The sequence below is a fragment of the Myotis yumanensis genome, unplaced genomic scaffold, assembly GCF_028538775.1.
Source record: "Myotis yumanensis isolate MYYU_CA2020_CCGP unplaced genomic scaffold, mMyoYum1.0.hap1 SCAF_8, whole genome shotgun sequence".
Classification (NCBI taxonomy): Eukaryota; Metazoa; Chordata; class Mammalia; order Chiroptera; family Vespertilionidae; genus Myotis; species Myotis yumanensis.
Window position 1 is genome coordinate 19,718,921 of NW_027223759.1, and position 19,037 is coordinate 19,737,957.

Genomic DNA, 19,037 nt, shown 5'->3' on the forward strand with positions numbered 1-19,037 from the left:
GCTACCGAAGCTCTTGTGCCTCAGTTTCTTCACCTGTCAAGAGGAGACTGCGACATAATGACTGGTGCCCTCATTATTCCCAGATTCTGTATTTGCAAATTTGCCCACTTGCTAAATTCTCTCTGTAACCCCCAAAATAACAGGCCCAGTGTTTTCATCTGCTTGGGGCCCAAGTTCCCTGCTGAGGTCCACCAAGGCTAGGCTCTGCTTCCTTGTTTCAGCTTTCATACTGCAAATGAGTGTCCTTTGGGTAGACTATCTAGTGTCACTTTTACCCCCATTTTTGTGCTTTTTGTTGGTGATTTCACTGTTTAGAATAGGCCCAAGCATAGTGGTAAAATAAGTGTGTTAGATAAGTTTCATTCAGGCCTGAGTTACAGTACTGTTGGCAGCAAGTGCAATGTTAATCAGCAACAGCTATTAAATTAAGTGTCTTTAAGCAGAAACACACACGAAACAAGGTGTGTATTGATCAGTTGACGAACTGGCTGGCAGGAATCTAACCCTGGATTTCCCCTTTGGAGCAATGGTTCGATATTCTTTAATTCAGCATTTGTGGTGACTAATAGAACATAACTACTCCCAATAACAAGAATCGACTGACCTCGTAGGATTATGGCAAGGATTTAATTAATAGCTATAAAGCACTTACGACAGTGCCTAGTATACCTTAAGCACTAAGTACAACCTACAAAGGCTCAGGAGGAATGGAAAAGGGAAGGTGTAGGTCATGACCTTAGTCTCCCCTTCTTCTGCATGCTCGATGCACTCACACGGGACTGTTTCTTTATGGTCAGGGAAATTCAATTCTGGAGCCCACACTCACAGGCCCAGATCAATTCCTCCTCAGAACCGCCCCTCTCTGTGGGCATGAAACAACCATCAAGGGCACACCGAGGTGGTATTTGATTTTTCCCTAATGAAAATTCTAGGCATGGAAAAAAAGAAAACAGTGACGTCCTGTTCTCTGTTCACTGCCCACAGATAAGGTGCGGAAACTCTGTTATCAGTAATGGAAGCTGCGGTGCGCATTGAGAAGAGCAGGGAGCAAACAGATTTGGAAGCTCATTCCACGGTTCGCTTAGGTGGCTTACAGAGCCACAATGAAAACTCAGTCCTGGTTGTTACTTCTCTCCCTTTCTTCCCTTGCTTTTGACCGGAAAGTGGTGGTGCTTATCAGTTATTAACAGCCAGTAGAAATTAGAGAGTGAGAATTACATTTCCCTGAAACGGTTCAAAGGAACCATTGTGAACGATGGCTTAGCATGTAGTGTTTACACTGTACTCCTTACACATTCCATTTTAGACTCTTCTGGGCCTGTATTGGATGTTGTGGGAAAGCACAGGACTTGGTCGGAAAGTCTGAAAGGTCGGAGGCCTCTGGGGGACCTTGGCAAAGGTGCCAGCCCCTGCCTTCACTTTTCCAAACAAGTCTGAGCCCCCCAGTGTTTTACTGGGATCTTTATGTTTAGCCTTCAAAATGTCCTTGTTTGAAAGACACTACAGATGCAGGTGCTTTCTCAAGGATGCTTACCCTGCTGATAGTATCTAATAGTTAATTTGAGTTCAAGCTGTTGTTACAACAAAAGCCTTATAAGGAGGCAGGCAAAGAGGGCTACTTGGTGGCTATAGCCAAGTAGTCCCTTAGCCTCTCTTTCACAGAAATGTGTGTTAACGTAATCATTCATCCATCATTCAGGATCTGCCAGTCAGCCCCGACAGGATGTCATATGGCAGAAGACTTTATGGTGCCAGGGCACTTGGATGCTTAAGGTGACTCTGTGCTTAAAGGTGACTGACTGCAGGTGTGCCTCCCAAATCATATAATTACCAGGGCCACATACTCAGGTGGCTTTGTATATGGTAGTAGCATGCTTTTATGCCTGATGGAAAGAGCCATGCTCTCAAAGTAAAATAAAAACCAATGCTTTAAGCTCAAACATTTTCCCAAAAGTACCTTGTAATAGGTTGGATAGTGTCCTCTGAAACTTTATGTCCAAGTCCTAATCCGCAGTTCCTGGGAATGTGACTTTATTTGGGAATAGGGGCTTTGCAGATGCAATTAACTTAAGGATCTTGATATGAGATCATCCTGAATGTAAAGTGGACCCTAAATCCAATGCCTGGTGTCTTTGTAAGAGAAGAGAGAGGGCATTTGAGACACAGAGAAGGAGAGACATGGAAGGGGACAGGCAAAGATTGGAGCCACCAGGAGCCACCACAGGCTGGAATCAGCAAGACATGTTTCTCCCTAGAATCTCTGGAGGGAACATGGTCCCGCCAACACCTTGATTTCAGACTCCTGGCCTCCAGAACTGTGAAAAAAATACATCTTTGTTGTCTTAAGCTACCCAGTTCCTGGTAATTTGTCACAGTAGTCCTAGGAAACTAGAAATCCATATCCCAAATGTTTCTTTTAATTAGTAACAAGAAATTCTAAACCAAAAAGTCATTCACTATTTTAAAGACAAAATGCTTAATGATCTAACCATTCCAAAAACAACCCGTAAAAGCATTATTACCCTGTTATCCTGGCATTAGAAATGACTACTCCGCTATTCACTGGTAAAGCAGCCCTGGGAAGCTAAAGGATCGAACAAATGGTCATGATGCACATCTCCGGGGCCTTCAGGTTCCTCCCAGCACTACAGCCAGCCTCACTGCCGCTGTATTCCATGTCATTGACGTTGGTTCTCCCCAATTTACAGAAGAAGAAACAAAGGTTCCAGGACATTAAGAGATTTCCCCAGGGACCCCACAGCTGGTTAATAGCTGGGTCGAGGACTCAGGTTTCCTAACTCCCATTGGGCTTGGTTTACAGGGCCAGGTTGCTTCCATATCTGGGGGAAAGAATTATACGAATATGGACATGGAGAAAGGGGCCAAACGGACAGGCACTAAGACAAGTGATCTCCACCAGTTTCTAGAACACAGACATTATAAGTGACTTTTAAGAAATATTTGGCAGTTTTCTGAATTTTCTACAATGCAAGGCCTGGATTTGAACAGACACAAATTCACATTCCTGCTCTCTGACTTCTCAACTGTGACTCCGAATCAATTATTTAAACTCTCTGGGATCCTCATTTACAAAATGGAAACAACATCTATCTCATTTGGTCATAGTGACGATTAAATCACAGGATGTGTGTAAAGAAATCTCACTTAGGCAACAGCCTACATGAGGGAGGCATCATCTATTTAAAGTTAAGAATGCTAAACACAGATTCAATTTACAGGTCACCCTTGGAGGTGGGAGCCGGATGTAGTAATGCAGAGGTAAAGAGAGGGGCTTCAACTCTATTGTTAACGTTTTCTTAATCGGATCCTGGGTATATGGCTGTTTGCTCTATCATTCTTCACAGTGTTCTGTTTTAAATGCATTTTTTAAAGTTGTACATAGAAAGAAATTAACAAACAAACAGCCACTATTATCATTTTATTAATGGAAAAGTATTAATGTACTTTCTACTGCATGCTGAGCACTGGGCTGGGCACAAGAAGGGATACTAAGGTGAGTGAGATTTAGTCCCTCTGGTACCCACATTACTGTAAGAGCAGGTAGAATGAGGTACGTGACCCTGGGGGGTAAAAAGAAAGAAGAGACACCATAACTGTTTGGAGACACTGTCTAAGGTTTCACCACAAAGGTGGAAACTGAAATGGGCCTTAAAAACAGAGTAGAATCTTAAGAAGTAGACAAAACAAACAAGATGTCTAGCTAACAAGTATGGCATTGGCAAAGCCATCAGGAGGGAAATGACACAATTAGACGGATCATAGGCAGAGACCAGAGAGTGCAAAATCAGAGAAGCAGGGAAGGAGGAAGTGTGAAAGAAGGCACGGGGTGGTCCGCACAGAGGTATTCCCTGTCCACTGAGACAAGAACATCAGACTGCTTTCTCTTGTAACTTTCAAGAGAGCAATGTTCATGTAATTGTACAGGGGGTGGAAACCAGATGTCATCTTGAGGGAGTGGTAAAGGAGGTGGGGGGATAGCTGACCACTTTCAAAGACACATGTACCTGACACAAGGAAAGCAAAGGATGGTCATTGAAGGCCCCGGTAATATCAGGATGAATTTTTAGTCAGGGAGGCCTCAAGATATTTCTAGAGAAAGGAGGGGGGAGGGGTGAACTAGTGGGACAGAGAGAACTACAGATGCAAGCAAGGTAAGAGACAGACATCGCCTCCACATACTGGGCTCCAGAGAAAGCAAAAGGAGCAAGGTCAAAACCCTAAGTGGCATTCTCTGATTGGCAAACGAGATGAGACTAAGAGTAATTTTTCTTAAACTAACAGGAGTCCCCAGTGCATTTTTCAAAAGGACTGGGGATGACCGTGCACACAATGACAAATGTCCCCCCCAAGACACATCTCTTCCAGGTATAAGATATTTCATACCTTGTATGAAATAAAACTTGAAAACCATTGTTTTACAATTAGAGCAAAGATAATATAACATGAAGAATGAAGTTCTCAATAAAATAAAAATTAAGGCCATCTGCCCACATGATTTTACCACATCAAGATTTCAAAGCAAAGGAAAACCTCATAGACCAGTGGTTCTCAACCTGTGGGTTGCGACCCCTTTGGGGGTCGAATGACCCTTTCACAGGGGTTGCCTAAGACCATCAGAAAACACATATATAATTATATATTGTTTTTGTGATTAATCACAATGCTTTAATTATGTTCAATTTGTAACAATGAAAATACATCCTGCCTATCAGATATTTACATTATGATTCATAACAGTAGCAAAATTACAGTTATGAAGTAGCAACAAAAATAATTTTATGGTTGGGGGTCACCACAACATGAGGAACTGTATTAAAGGGTCGCGGCATTAGGAAGGTTGAGAACCACTGTCAGAGACACAAATAACAGTATGATGATGAAAAGGGGCATGGGGAAAGTAAAAGAGGGTAAAGGGGGGATAAATGGTGATGAAAGGAGACTTAACTTGGAGTGCTGAAAACACAATATAATACACAGACGATGTATTATTGTACACCTGAAACCTATATAATTTTATTAACCAATGTCACCCCAATACATCCAACAAAAATATTTTTAATTAAAAAAATGATTTTAAACCAGCCACTTTGGAAAATATTCTGGCAGTTCCTCAAAAAGTTAAATGCAGAATTACTATATGACCCAGCAATTTCATTTCTAGGTATATAATCAAAGATTACACAAGTATTCATAGAAGCATCCTATATAATAAAAGCCTAATATGATAAGTGTCCAGTCATCCAGTTGGCCATTCAACCAATCAAAGAGTAATATGCTAATGACATGCTAAGGCCGCTCAAGCACTTGCTATAATCTGACCTGACCACTAGGGGGCAGGCAGTCAACCAGTTGACCAGTCGCTATGATGTGCACTGACCACCAGGGGGCAGATGCTCCAGCTAGTCGGTTAGCTTGCTGCTGGGATCCGGCAGATCAAGACTGAGCAAGATGCCCCGACGGGTTTGGCTCAGTGGATAGAGCGTCAGCCTGAGGACTGAAGGGTCCCAGGTTCGATTCCGGTCAAGGGCACGTACCTTTGTTTGTGGGCACATTCCCAGTGGGGAGTGTGCAGGAGGCAGCTGATCAATGTTTCTCTATCATCTATGTTTCTAACTCTCTATCCCTCTCCCCTCCTCTCTGTAAAAAATCAATAAAATATATTTTAAAAAAAAAGACTGAGCGAGACGAGCTGGACACGCCCTGGAGCCCTCCCACAGTCCCTCCCCGGCTGGCCAACCTCCCATGCCCCTCCCCGGCCCCAATCCTGCACTGGTGGGGTCCTTTGGCCTGGCCTGCACCCTCTTGCAATCCAGGCTGAGGGCCACCTACCACCTCCCTGCCCCTAGTGCACGAATTTCGTGCACCAGGCCTCTAGTTTTTTATAAAAGCCAAAAAGTAGAAACCACCCAAATGTCTATCAATTGATGAATGGATAAATAAAATGTAATATATCCAGACAATGAAATATTATTCCAATATAAAAAGGAATGAAGTACTGACATGTGCTACAACATTATGAAACTTCTAAACATTATGCTAAATGAAAGAAGCCAGGTGCAAAAGGCCACATACTGTACCTTTATACAAAATGTCCAGAACAGACAAATCTATAAAGAGAGATAGTAAATCAGTGGTTGTCTGGGGAGTGGGGTTGTCAGCAAGTGACTGCTCAGCAGTATGGCTTCTTTTTGGAGTGATAAAAGTGTTCTGAATTAGATAATGGTAGCAACTGCACAAATCTGTTAATATACTAAAACCACCAAATTTACACTTTAACAAAAATAAAAAATAAATGAAAATAATGTTTTGAAACTGGATCTTTTGATGACTTGGGTAGGATAGAACATGAAGGTACACCCCCCTCCTCCCCCACACACACATATCACTGCTCCACATGTCCATCAATAAGCTACTCTTCCCAAATATTGTTATATTGAAATGATGCCAGAATGACACTAAACCACAAAAGACCAGTCCACTCATAGTCACATGCTCAAAAGAATAGCAATAATAATTAATAACTAAAATTTATTAAATATTTACTATGTGTCAGACACTCTAGTAAGCACTTTACATGGATTAGCTCATTTCATTTCTCGCAGCCCTTTTGGGTACATACTATTCTCATCCCCATTTTACAGATGAGGAAATTAGGGCACAAATAAATTTCATAATCTGTGTCAGGTCACCCAGTCTGGATTTAACCCCAGGCAATATGACTCATGAGCATTGTGCTATTCAGCCTCAACTGACTTTGTCTTTTTTAAATCACCTGCAAAATTCACTGACTTCTAGTGTAAATCAAGGCAGGAAAGGGTGGAGATTTTAAAACAACCAAAAACTATAGACTCAAATAGCAATCCCAGACAGAAAATTAGAAAGACCCACGGCTCTGAGGGTGAGACCAAGCTGAGGGCTGCATCATGTGACAATGAACATTGCAAGTTGAGTGTGCAACTCAAGCATAAAATTCTAGATTTTACCCACTACATATGACTAGTGGTAGATTACTGGGTTTCTCCCGGTCCACAGTAATCTAATAATCTGAGTAAATGCCCCATCACAAGTACAAACAAAAACATTGGGTATTATGTGTATGATTGTTTGTGTGTATATGTGTGTGTTTCACATATATATGAAACAACATGACATATATGTTTACATACATGGGTGCTCACTACATCATGAGGGGCAGATGGTAAGTTCCAAGTCCTAAATCACAGAACAGAGAGAGATGAATACGGGCAAAGTAATCAAAGAGGACTGTTGAGTGGGCCTTGAGAACTAGCATTGAGGAAGGGGAAGGAAGGATAAAGGGCACTACTTGAGGGAAATTGGGAGAGAAAACGTTGGATTGCTCCTGGAGCGGCAAGGATGCCTGCCTGATTAAATCAAGGAGTGTGCACTGCTTAATGTACTGGGAAATAAGAATGGACAGGCAGGAAGGGGTTATGTAAGATATCAAAGTCAAGGGGAGTGTTTGGACCTGACGGAGTAAGAGAAGTAAATCATGCTTTTCAAGTTGTGAAAGCTTTATCGAATCATAAGAAACACTGGCTTTTATATTTGCTTACTCAACCCTGGAATTCAGTGTATGGATTTTTTTCTAATTTCATTTTAAATACTTTGTTTCACTCACATCCACCCCCAAGGCATGGCCTAGTGGAACCTTCATTTCAGCAGAGTTAAAACATGATGGCTTAAAATCGCAGCCCTGAACAAAACCTTCAAAAGCCACTTAGCACATGACATTTTCTCACAATCGTTTAACCTGCAAAGTTAAACAATTTTACACATTTTTTAATGTGAAAAATATTTCTTTGTGCTCGGTCACTGAAATTATCTTCTTTCGGTAATAAAATTGAATGACAAAAATATCCAACTTTCTTCCTGGGTGAAACAGAAACTCACTTTGCCTACTGCACTGGACTAAACCTATCAAATACACAGTCAGTGGCAAGTTGTATATCATGGGACCCCCTATGCGAACTCCTCCCCTGGCTTCCCTGCCCAGCATCTGCACCCGAATTCTTGGTACTTTCCACAGGCTTCCACCTGGATCTCAGGTGTCTCTGGGGATCTGTACTTTCGGGCAAAAAAAAAAAAAAAAAAATCTTACCCAAGGAACAGGAATGTCCTGTAAGAAGGAATCAAGGGGCTTAGATGGTGCTTCCGTGTGACCTTAAAGCAAGCCCACCTCCCTAACTCAGACAAGCCCGCAGGTACCCCCTCTCCGCGCTGCCGGCCGCGGCGAGGTCACCCCCGATCCCGGCCAGGGCGCGCACCCACCGGACGAGGGGCTCCTTTTCGGGCACGGCGGGCTCCTCCAGGCACTGGCACGGGCAGCAGCAGCACACGGTCCTCAGCCAGTCCCTCAGCCCCATGGAGAGCGAGCTGCCCCTCCGGCGCCGGGAGACTCCGAGGAAGCCGTGGGGGCGAGCGATCGCGGCAGGGGCGCGGCCGCGGGGCCGGCATCCAGGTGCGGGGACAGTCTTGGCCCGGGCGTCGCGGGCCGGTCCGTGCGCATCACGCCGCGGCGGGGGACGCGGGCGAGGCCGGAGGCGCCTCCGCGGTCCAGGATCTGCAGGGCCGTGCTCTTTCCTCCACTTGGGTTTTGTTTGAGGCGCGTGTTTTGTTGGGACTTTTTTTTTTCTCTTTTAATTCCCCGGGCGCTAATTGGGGCGCATGCGTCTCCGAGGCGCCCCGCTGCTGCCCTCTAAGGAGGAAGCGGGGACTCCAGGCAGATGGCAAAATCCAAGGGCACAGACGCTCACCGGGGCTGGGGAAGCAGCAGGAAAGCCCTCGGGTCACAGAGCGCGAGATGGGGCTGAATCTATTCATAGTTTTTATTGGCTTCACTCCCGGAGGAAATAACAGGTCCTCCTTCCCACCCCCAAGCCTTTAAAGCAGAGTGTGGGGCATTTTCACCAAGTCAGCCCCACGCAGAGTAAAGGTTAGCCCAAGAGTATGGATTGGCGCATTATAGAGGTGGTGCTGTTTTTTTAAGTACTATGTTTACAATGGTTTTTTTAAATTGTTTGCAAGCCTCCCAGTTTTTGACTGAACCCTCAAGGAAGGCAACCACTATCGTCAGTTTCTTGCGATTTTCCATTGCTCTTTATGTATTTATGTATTTGTTTATGTATGTATGCATTTATGCTTGTACACACTTGTAAGTATATGTACACAAATCCCTCTCCTTTTTTTACCCAAGCGGTGGCTTCTGCCCCTGGCTTGTTTCACTCAGTATATCATAGAGACTGTTCCGTATATATAATCTTCCTCTATCATTTTAACAGTTGCCTATTATGCAGTCACATGAATGCCAATATGATATTTAGCCGGGCCCCTATGGGTGGGAATTTAAGTAAATTTCAGATTTTTTGTTATTAAAATAATGTTGCCATGAACACCTTTGATCTATGTGTTTGGACATGCATATCTATTGAGTGTATGGTTGGCAGTCGAATTGCTGGGTAAGGTACCTTTTTTAATTTTGACAGATCTTGCCAAATTGCCCTCCAAAGTTAACACTCTGACTAACAACATATGACAGTATCTGTTTTCCTATACCCCCACCAATACAAAGTGTCATTTGTCACCTGGATCATTACAAGGATGTCCATGCATCTCCCTAAAACAGCCCATCTAATTTTCATTTTTCCCCATCTGGATTATTCAACAAATAATTATTGAGCATCTGTTACAGGGCAGGCACGTTCCAGGGGCAGGCATGTTCCAGGCTCTGGGGTTATAGCAGCCAGCAAAAGAAACAATGTTTGGCCTGGTCAGGTGTGCAGGAGGCAGCAGGTGGATGATGTTTCTCTCTCATGGATGTTTCCATCTCTCTATCCCTCTCCCTTCCTCTCTCTTTCTAAAAATCAATAAAAACATATTTTTTTTAAAAAAAGAAAGAATGTTTGCTCCTACTCTCTTGAAGCGAACATTGTAGTGGGGGAGTTAAACAAAACAAGACAGCAGTGCATACTATGGAAAAAATATGGCAGGGACGAGGAAGAGCAAGAGTTTATTTTCAGAAGTGTTAATTCTCATGGGTGGTGTGTTAATTTTTAAAGTGTGTCACTGCGCATAAGTTTGTCCTGCCCTGGCTACATGAAGGGGCAGAAGAATGTATCAAGTGCATGTTCACTGAGAGGCTGGCTATTGAGGGATTCAGAAGAATAAGAGAGGGTCCCTGAGGACTCTGACTTAGTTGGGGAGATAGGACCCATCATGAAAAGTTAACCGGACATGACAGTTCCAGCTGTCACCAGCCTGTACAGGGCATTGATAGCAAGCCCAACACCATGTCATTTATCACTTGCAACTGTACCAGGATGGAGGCTGAGTGTTGTTCTTGACAGCAAACGTCTTACTGGCTGGAAAAATCCACTTGGTAGAATGTACTATGTTCTGAAATTGGATTTTGGATTTGAGCCAGTTCGAGGTTCAGGTAGGAAGTGGGTAGAGGCAGCTGCCAAAATGTGTACTCAGCCAGCAAGACGAAATTTAGGATCTGACAACTACTATTAACTATTGGAGTTGGATTTGTTGAAAATAGAGGAACTACAGAGGGCATTTGGATCCTGAAAAACAGTTGCTCTGTCCCTTTACTAGCCTTGATCTTAGACAAGTCACTTAATTTTTCTGAACCTCAATGTTCTACTCTGATAATGAATCCAGCCCTACCTACTAGGCTCAAATGAGATCACTTGAAAACATAAAGCACTGTAGAAACACCACAATTCAGCACCATTAACTTCAAATAATATAGGTCTGTCAGGGAAATGCCACTGCTAACACTACCTGGCCTATTTATGACAATATTTCTTTTCACATTTGTACTTCTGCAATGTGTGGGCATTATTTTCTTTTTTTAATTTTTACTTATGATTGATTTTAGAAAGAGAAACAGGAAAGGGGAGAGAGAGAAACAATTTGTTATTTCACTTATTTATGCATTCATTGGTGGATTCTTGTATGTGCCCTGACCTGGGATCGAACCTGCAACCTTGGTGTATTGGGATGATGCTCTAACTAACTGAACTACTTGGCCAGGGCTGTGTGGGCATCTTTTATGTAGTCATTTTCAGACTGGCTATTTCTAGAAAGCCCTAGAACCACATCTATGTAACAGACTTGATCAGGAAGTTAACGCCCTGCCTTACTAAGTCATGTGTAGTGTTTGCCAGCTCTAACAGCTATTAACGTTTTTCTTTTAAAATTAATTTTAAGTTTTAAAATTTATAAATGAAACATTCCTCTAAAAAATTGAATATTACAGTTAAAGTTCCCTCTGACTGCAATCCATAGTCCTGTCCCCTCTGTCTCCTCTCCAGGCAACCATTATTATCAATATGGTACAACATTTTCTCTGAAAACACAAACACACATATATGTCCCTGTGGTGTGTATATATAGCATCACTGTGTGTCATTTTTTTAAGTAGTGAGTTTCGTTTTAATTGACATAAAGGTACTAATTAATCTATCTGCAAATTTTTTCCAATTAATACAGAGAGATCTATTCTTATTAGTACACCTTGTTCTTTCAAGGTTAAGTAGTCTATTTTTTAGTTTTCTAAGGATAATTGTGCGTGTTTTTATAGTGCTCATCTTCCCAGAAGTTGAATACCTTCATGATTTCCCTGGTTTGGGGTAAACTGTACCTTTGATAGGAGTAGCAACAGCACCAAACCTTCCAGCTTCAGCTTCTAGACAGCTAAGACCACATTTTGGCAACCTCATTTCCTGTTTCAGACATCATTCGCAGGACAGCAGTGAGCTTCCTTTTTTTAGGGTGATGCTAGATTGTTTCTGCTGCCTGAGTTGACGCCAACGCGCGAATCACAGTCAGCGGCATCTGACATTTACCAAGAACCCCTGGGCACCTGGTGTCCAGGGAGTAGGCAGTCCCCTGGGGTGACTGGTGACTTACAGACCCATCAGCTGCTTGTTTTTTAGGTACAACTGCTGGCCTATATTCTCAGATTTTTCCATGGCAGGGGAAACTCTAGAGTCTGCTTTGAAAACAACTACTAGGGTAGTTTGAAATCCTCCTTCGTTAAGAATTTACTGATGACTTCTGAGAGGTGGAGGGAAAGGCATATGCAGAGTGAAAAAAAAATGGAAAGTCAAAATACTTAGCTCTAACAGATCATTAGTGCATTTCATAGAGATGCTATGCTTGCAGCAACATAGCATAAGCTAGTGTCATACAGTTATTCATTCAACAAATATTTATTGAGCCAGGTACTGGAGATATAATGGTGAGCTAGAATGTAGGTTTCATTAATGAAGATGGGGACTTTGTTTTGTTCTTTGCAATATTCTCATCACCTACAACAATGCAGACACATTAACAAATGAATTGAGTAAATGAACGAAAACAGAAAAAGAACTATTTTGTGAACCCAGAGTTTGCATGAAAAGTTATATCTAATTTCTGAAGAATCTATGTATGAGCTGCCTAAACCCAGTGGAGAAAAGCTAAAGAGCACTGTCTTCCTTAGACATGTCTTCCTTGGCCTGACATGGAACCAGTTGCTCTTTCAGAAGGAGGGAATGTACCGAAGGAGCAGGCTTGAGTCTCATGGGCACCCACGTAGTGCTCAAGTGAGGAAGAATGGGGAGACAGGAAAAGAAAACCAGTTAGCCTAAGAGTGGTAGAGTTTCCCAAGGAAAATCAACGGGAGCCACACACAAAATGTGGAATGGATGCTGGCAAGGCAAAAACAACAATGTCCACTACACTCAGTGATGGTAGCTGCTGAGGCACTGGCTCAAATGTGTTGTGTGTCCAAGGAACTCCTGCCATCTAGAATGGGCAAAGAGGACTCCAGCCCATGGTTCTAGCAGGTCTAATGTCCATAACTCAGACTGCAGGAGCTTTCTGCAAGAGGGCCTTCAGAATCCCAGTGCACTTCCTAAAAATTCAGCTAGTTCACTGATGAGTTCGGCAACATCAACTCCCAAAACCAGAGAGAGAGAAATCACTGCACTGGATGTAAAGGAACTCTCATGGGAGGCTGTTGGCACAGGCCAAGTTCCTCAAAGGGTGATCCTAAGCACCTGCACTGGAATTCTTAGGGATGCTTATTGAAACTCCAGATCCTAGACCAGGGGTGGGCAAACTTTTTGACTCGAGGGCCACAATGGGTTCTTAAACTGGACCGGAGGGCCGGAACAAAAGCATGGATGGAGTGTTTGTGTGAACTCATATAAATTCAAAGTAAACATCATTACATAAAAGGGTACGGTCTTTTTTTTTTTTTAGTTTTATTCATTTCAAACGGGCCAAATCCGGCCCGCGGGCCGTAGTTTGCCCACGGCTGTCCTAGACCCTACGTGAGAGCTTCTGCAATGTCAGCTCTGGGGTTGGGGCCCTAGAATCTACCATTTTATCAGGCTCCCAAGCAGGGCTGGGACTTCGGTGAGGCTGATGAGGAGTTTAGCATTTAAATAGGCGCTTACTCTTGGGGCAGAAACTCCACTTGCACAACTCTGAGAGTGAACATGTCCTTAAATGTTGCACTCCAAACCCCTCACTGTCCTTGCCCAAACCTGCTGACTCCTGGATCTTCAACTTCTATCCACCAGAACTATGAGAACATACATTTCTGTTGCTTATGCCACCAAGTGGCAGTCTGTTATGGCAGCCCCAGCAAACTAATGCACACACCATTTGAGAACTGTTAGCAAGATGGTTAAGAGCATGGGCTCTAGGATCACACTAACCCCACATGGTCGAAGTCAGGATTAAGCTACGTACACACAGAAAACACTTAGTACAATTTCATGGAAACCAGGACATGCTCTGTAAATGTTAGCGATAATTACTGTTGTTAATGAATTATACATACTTTAGTCAGACTCTACCCCATCCCCTCACATAACCAACTGTGACCACCTAAAATTATTTAGTTCAACAAGCATTTATTTTTTATTTTTTTTAAATATATTGATTTTCTACAGAGAGGAAGGGAGAGAGATAGAGAGTTAGAAACATCGATGAGAGAGGAACATCGATCAGCTGCCTCCTGCGCATCTCCTACTGGGGATGTGCCCGCAACCCAGGTACATGCCCTTGACCGGAATCGAACCTGGGAACTTTCAGTCCGCAGGCCGACGCTCTATCCACTGAGCCAAACCGGTTTCGGCAACAAGCATTTATTGAATGTCAACTTTATAAGCATGGCACAGTGCTCAACCTCTTGTGGAATACAAAGATGAAAAATGTGCAGTACTCATCCTGATAGTAGGAGTACTATCAGGGGGAAAAATTGGAAATTTATATATAAATTTATGTACTGAAATGTTCTATATTTATCTGTGCCCCAAGGTACCCATCCTTTTGATTCTTACAATGTGCCCTTCCTTACCTCACCCTGACTTTCCCATGTTTAACTATCCTGAATATTTAATTATACTCTCATAGCTAATTATGCTGCTTTAACAATATTCCCTTATCTAACTACATGCCTATATCTAACTACTGTCACAGCTAACCTGCTATAACAAACACTTTTCAGATGCCCAGAACAGTCTCTCTGATGTGACCTGGAACCTGATCTTTTCCATCTTCCTAAAATCCCAAGTATTCTATAATCCAAAGTCTCTCCATATTATACCTAACTAAAACTAAACATAAACCTGAACCCATCAATCATAGCACACTTATTCCTAATTCAATTAAATTCTACTTAATAGACATTACTAAGCATCAACTATATGCAAGGTGATACTAAGTTACAAAATAGAAGACACGCATCAAAAACGATGATATTTTTTAAAAATATATAAACACTGTCCATATTTTCTGCGAAAAGCCAAAGGTTTGCCCCAACTTTAAGCCCAGATCCTACCAATCTCAGTGTTAATAGATAACCAAACATATGCCATTGGTGTTTGATTTTTGCATTTACTTATATTACTTTTTTCTCCATAATACTCACAGAGACATAAACAAACCAGAACCCTGCAACTTTCTATACAACTGAAACTCCAGGTAAAGTTCCCCGTAAGTTATAGTAAACAAATTCTCCTGTGGTTCTCCACGCTGCCCCCTCGTGGACATCCATTGTAAATGAACTGCAGATTTTTCAGAGAAGGATCTGACATTGGTTAGAAAGCTGTCACTCCACAGAGGGAAAGTGGTTGCAGCTACAATACCTGTGCAGACTTAGATCTTAAAGGGCCATCAGCTATATTCAAATGGAAGGTTTAAACTGGCTCTGGGCTACACTCGACCTGTTAGGGCACTTCTAAGTTGAGTTATAAGCCCTCTCTTCTCTTGGCCAGCAGGCACCATGTAATGATCATTTGACTATTTCATTTGACCTTACTAAGCATTGCTACTTGATTTATTAGCCTGAAATTCATGGAAAAGTGCATAGGGCATTACATATATTTCTTAACTTATGTAAAACAGTAATCTAAATAAATAATCTAAATTAAAAAGTTTTTGTTTACAAATTTTATTATTTATTTTGCTGCTTATCTACTTAAATAAACCTGTCTTGGAAAGAGCTCAATGACATAAATTAAAAGGTGGGAGTGCAATTCCCCAAAGGGAGAACTGTCTTTGGTGAACATTCCCTCTGATAAATGCGCTCTAAGAGGGAGAGAAGAGAACTATATTGTTTTGCCTGGTAATGGAGGCAAAGTAGAAGTTGGTGTGAGGAGCAGGGAATGGGGAGAAGCCGGAACAAAGATGAAACAGGAATGAGGGAGGCCGGTGTCAGCAGAGCATCCATAGTGGGCTATGTCTGAAGGAAGGTCAACTGCATATTTTTAAAAAAATGGATAAAAAAGCACTCTTTTGTTGGAAGCAGTCTGTTCTGTTAAAATTAACTTTCCACTGTAGGAGCCCTCACTTCTGAGAAATTATCAAAATGTTGTTACTGTGCCCTCATAGTAAATTTACAGGTAAAACTAGTTGTATGTAAAACTGAGCATCCTATGCAAGTAGTAGACACTGAATACTCAAGTAGTAGATACAAAAATTATGTATGAGTATGAGCAATTCATTTAAATGTGGAGGGAATTTCTGTTTAGAAGAAAAGAATATTTTTCTGCAAAAAGAATTTGAAGTGTTGTGATTCATACAGACTTAAAAGTCAGTTGATACCAAACTGATGTTCAGAGATCCCATGTAACAACCTCCAAAATGGTTACCTATTTGGAAAGGCACACTCCAAACAATTAAAAATTGCTTAATGAAATGGCAAATTTTTGTTACATATATTTTTGTCACATAAAAAAAGAAAGGATCTCCCTGGTGAAGCTGCTCAAATGGCCGTGGTTACAATGTCTGGTTTCCTCTTTGGCTCCTTTCCTATTATTAATAACCAGCTAATTACAACGGTATCACCACCATTTGGAACCTCGTCTCCCATACCCATGGACCCCCCCCCCCCCTCAAAAAAAACTATTGACATCCAGTGGAAATTCATCCTGTTTCTCCCAAATAACCTTTATGTACAATCAGCTAACTCTTTCCCATATTACACTCTAAGTTAAGTAACAAGACCATTTTAATTTTACAGTTTTTTACCTGGGGAATTTCCAAACTTACTCAAAGGTAAAGAGAATAGTAGAATTAACCATATAACATATGATAGATGTCACGCTGCTTAAACGACTATTACCATGTTTCCACTCTCAGTTCTCTTGCTCCCTTCCTCTCCCTGACTTATTTTTTAAACTGAAGTATGTGAAAGCAAATCCCAACATTTCTTCCCTGATGGGTAAGGAACTTTTATAAAAAGTAACTGCCATGCTATTATCACATCTAACAAAATGACCAGTAATTTTTAAATATTATCTACTCATATGCAACCCATATTTAAATTCCTCAATTGTTTCTCAAAGCTGTTATAAAAGCGAGTAAGTGGTAGAAGCTGGGATTTCAACACAGATAGCAGACTCTAAAATCTATTACTTATGGAAAGGGAGAGTCTACCAATAGCTCTATAGAAATGGACAGAGAAAGCCAAAGTAAGCAAGGGGGCTTAATAAGCAGAAGTGTGTCTTATGGCAGAAGTGTGGCTGTATGCTGAAGGCCAAAATAACCATGCAAGGAGCAGTCAGCAGAAAGGCTTGTTAGTAACCTCAGCAAAGTGGTCTCAATCAGAAGGGGTCTTCAAGGTCTTTCCTTGTAGGGCACTGACAACTTCAAGGAGAGCAAGTTTGGAGGCTACAGATGGAAACAGGTCAGAGAGCCTTGCTAGACGTGGGGAGAAGTCCCCCAGGAATGCAGTGTTGACATCGACAGCATTAGGACTTGGCAGGTCCCCACAATCTGACTCCCACTAGGGCAGAGTGCACACATGCTTCTCACTCTACGTGGTGGGTGAAAACTGCCACTAACCACAGAGAGCCTTGGTTATCAGACAAACCATAACTAGCCTTGTCCACAAGACAAGATTCAAACTATGCATACCTATCTTTTTTTTCAAATATATCTTATTGATTTTTTATAGAGAGGAAGGGAGAGGGACAGAGAGTCCGAAACATCGATGAGAGAGAAACACCGATCAGCTGCCTCCTGCACACCCCCCACTGGGGATGCGCCCGCAACCAAGGCACATGCCCCCAACCGGAATCGAACCTGGGACCCCCCAGTCCGCAGGCCGATGCTCCATCCACTGAGCCAAACCAGCCAGGGCTGCATACCTACCTTAAGGCAAGAGCTAGATAATCACTAGCTTTTGATCTAATACACCTTTTTTGAAAATGGGTTTGAATCTTTCTGCTAGTTGATCTTATTCAGGCAGCTACTTCAGTGAAGTGAAACTCTTGTAAACATGGAAGAAACACTAAGAGCAAAAACAAAAGTTCAAGATGAAGCTTTGCAGCCAAGTCTTGGAATCTCAAGTAGGCACTTGTGTCCAGACACAAGGTGACACTCTTTTGTGCCAAGTCCCTGGATAGTGTTAAAAGTAAATGGGGCCAAAACAGTTATAGGATATAGTCATGTGGCAGCCATGAAAATGCACAGTGACTGACAGCTTTGGATCCACCGGTGCATTTGCCCTCGGAATGCTCCCAGCCAAAAACTGAACACAGCCAAGTTGTTAACTCAGGCCTATTCCTGTGAGCCATGGGGCCAACCAATGGGTGACTGGCTCAAGGACTTCCCATCTGCCTGGTTGACCCTTTCCTGGACTGTGTTCTGGTCTGAAATTCTTCCTTCACAGTTGTCAGAACTTCATTACAGCCGTAATCAGGGGAAGCCCTGTGAGGCAGTGGAGGGAAAATCTGTCCAATAAGCAATCTGTAGGCAGTGCAACCTGCATTCACGCTGGAAAGAAAAACAGCCCTAAGTGAGAATATATACAGATGGCCCACAGCCCTGTGGTTTAGCCAGGCACCTAAAAGGAAAAGGACAGAAAAGCTGGAAACAGGAGGCCTGGGCCAGAAGCATGTGGACAAAACACTGAGGAGTGGGCACAAAGTGCTCTTTTTGTCTCACACATGCCTGCCCCCAGAAGAGGCACAGAACACCAAGGAGACCAGATGACTCAGTCAGTTGGTGCTCCCCAGCCCCCATCGGCTGCTACCACAGAACTGGCCTATGGGCACAAGGGTGAAGGAAAACTGCAAACAGGCCCAACATCATGGGCTCCCGCTTAAGCAAAGCCTAGGCAGTTGGAGCTGCCTCTAAATGTGCACCTTGTCCACGTAGAGACCAACGCTGAGCCCCGATGTGGCACTGTTCCTTAAGGAAAGTGACAGGCTGCTTGACGCCAAGGCCCCAATTGGGCGGTTTATAGGTTCACTGCTTCTCAGCTGTGTCACAATGGATCTGGGCCCTTTAGTTTTTCCTTTGCCAGCTGACACAGCTTTGTCAGGAGAGGGCGATGGAGAGACACTGTAGGAGGTCAAGGCTCTCCTCTCCAGACTCCAGTCTGCAGGCCTTGGTGGTGGTGCAGGGCAGCCAGCAGCAGCAGCATCCCTGGCACCTCCCTCAGGTAGTTGTGTAGCAGAGCCTCTGATGAGACACCTCTCATGAAG

The 19,037-nt window shown here is 42.9% G+C and overlaps 1 protein-coding gene across 2 annotated transcripts in view; it reads right to left on the reverse strand.

The window, feature by feature from the left end:
• Window positions 1-8,664, reverse strand: part of MREG (melanoregulin) — a 52,034-nt gene extending 43,370 nt beyond the window's left edge. The window contains exon 1 of one of the 2 annotated variants that reach the window (XM_070422082.1): window positions 8,311-8,664. In XM_070422082.1, the coding sequence (XP_070278183.1) occupies window positions 8,311-8,405 (95 nt within the window). In that variant the 5' untranslated portion in view covers window positions 8,406-8,664. Of the gene's footprint in view, window positions 1-8,140; window positions 8,227-8,310 lie in introns of those variants that run through there. The other variant, XM_070422085.1, reaches the window with a different exon arrangement.
• Window positions 8,665-19,037: the final 10,373 nt, after the last annotated feature.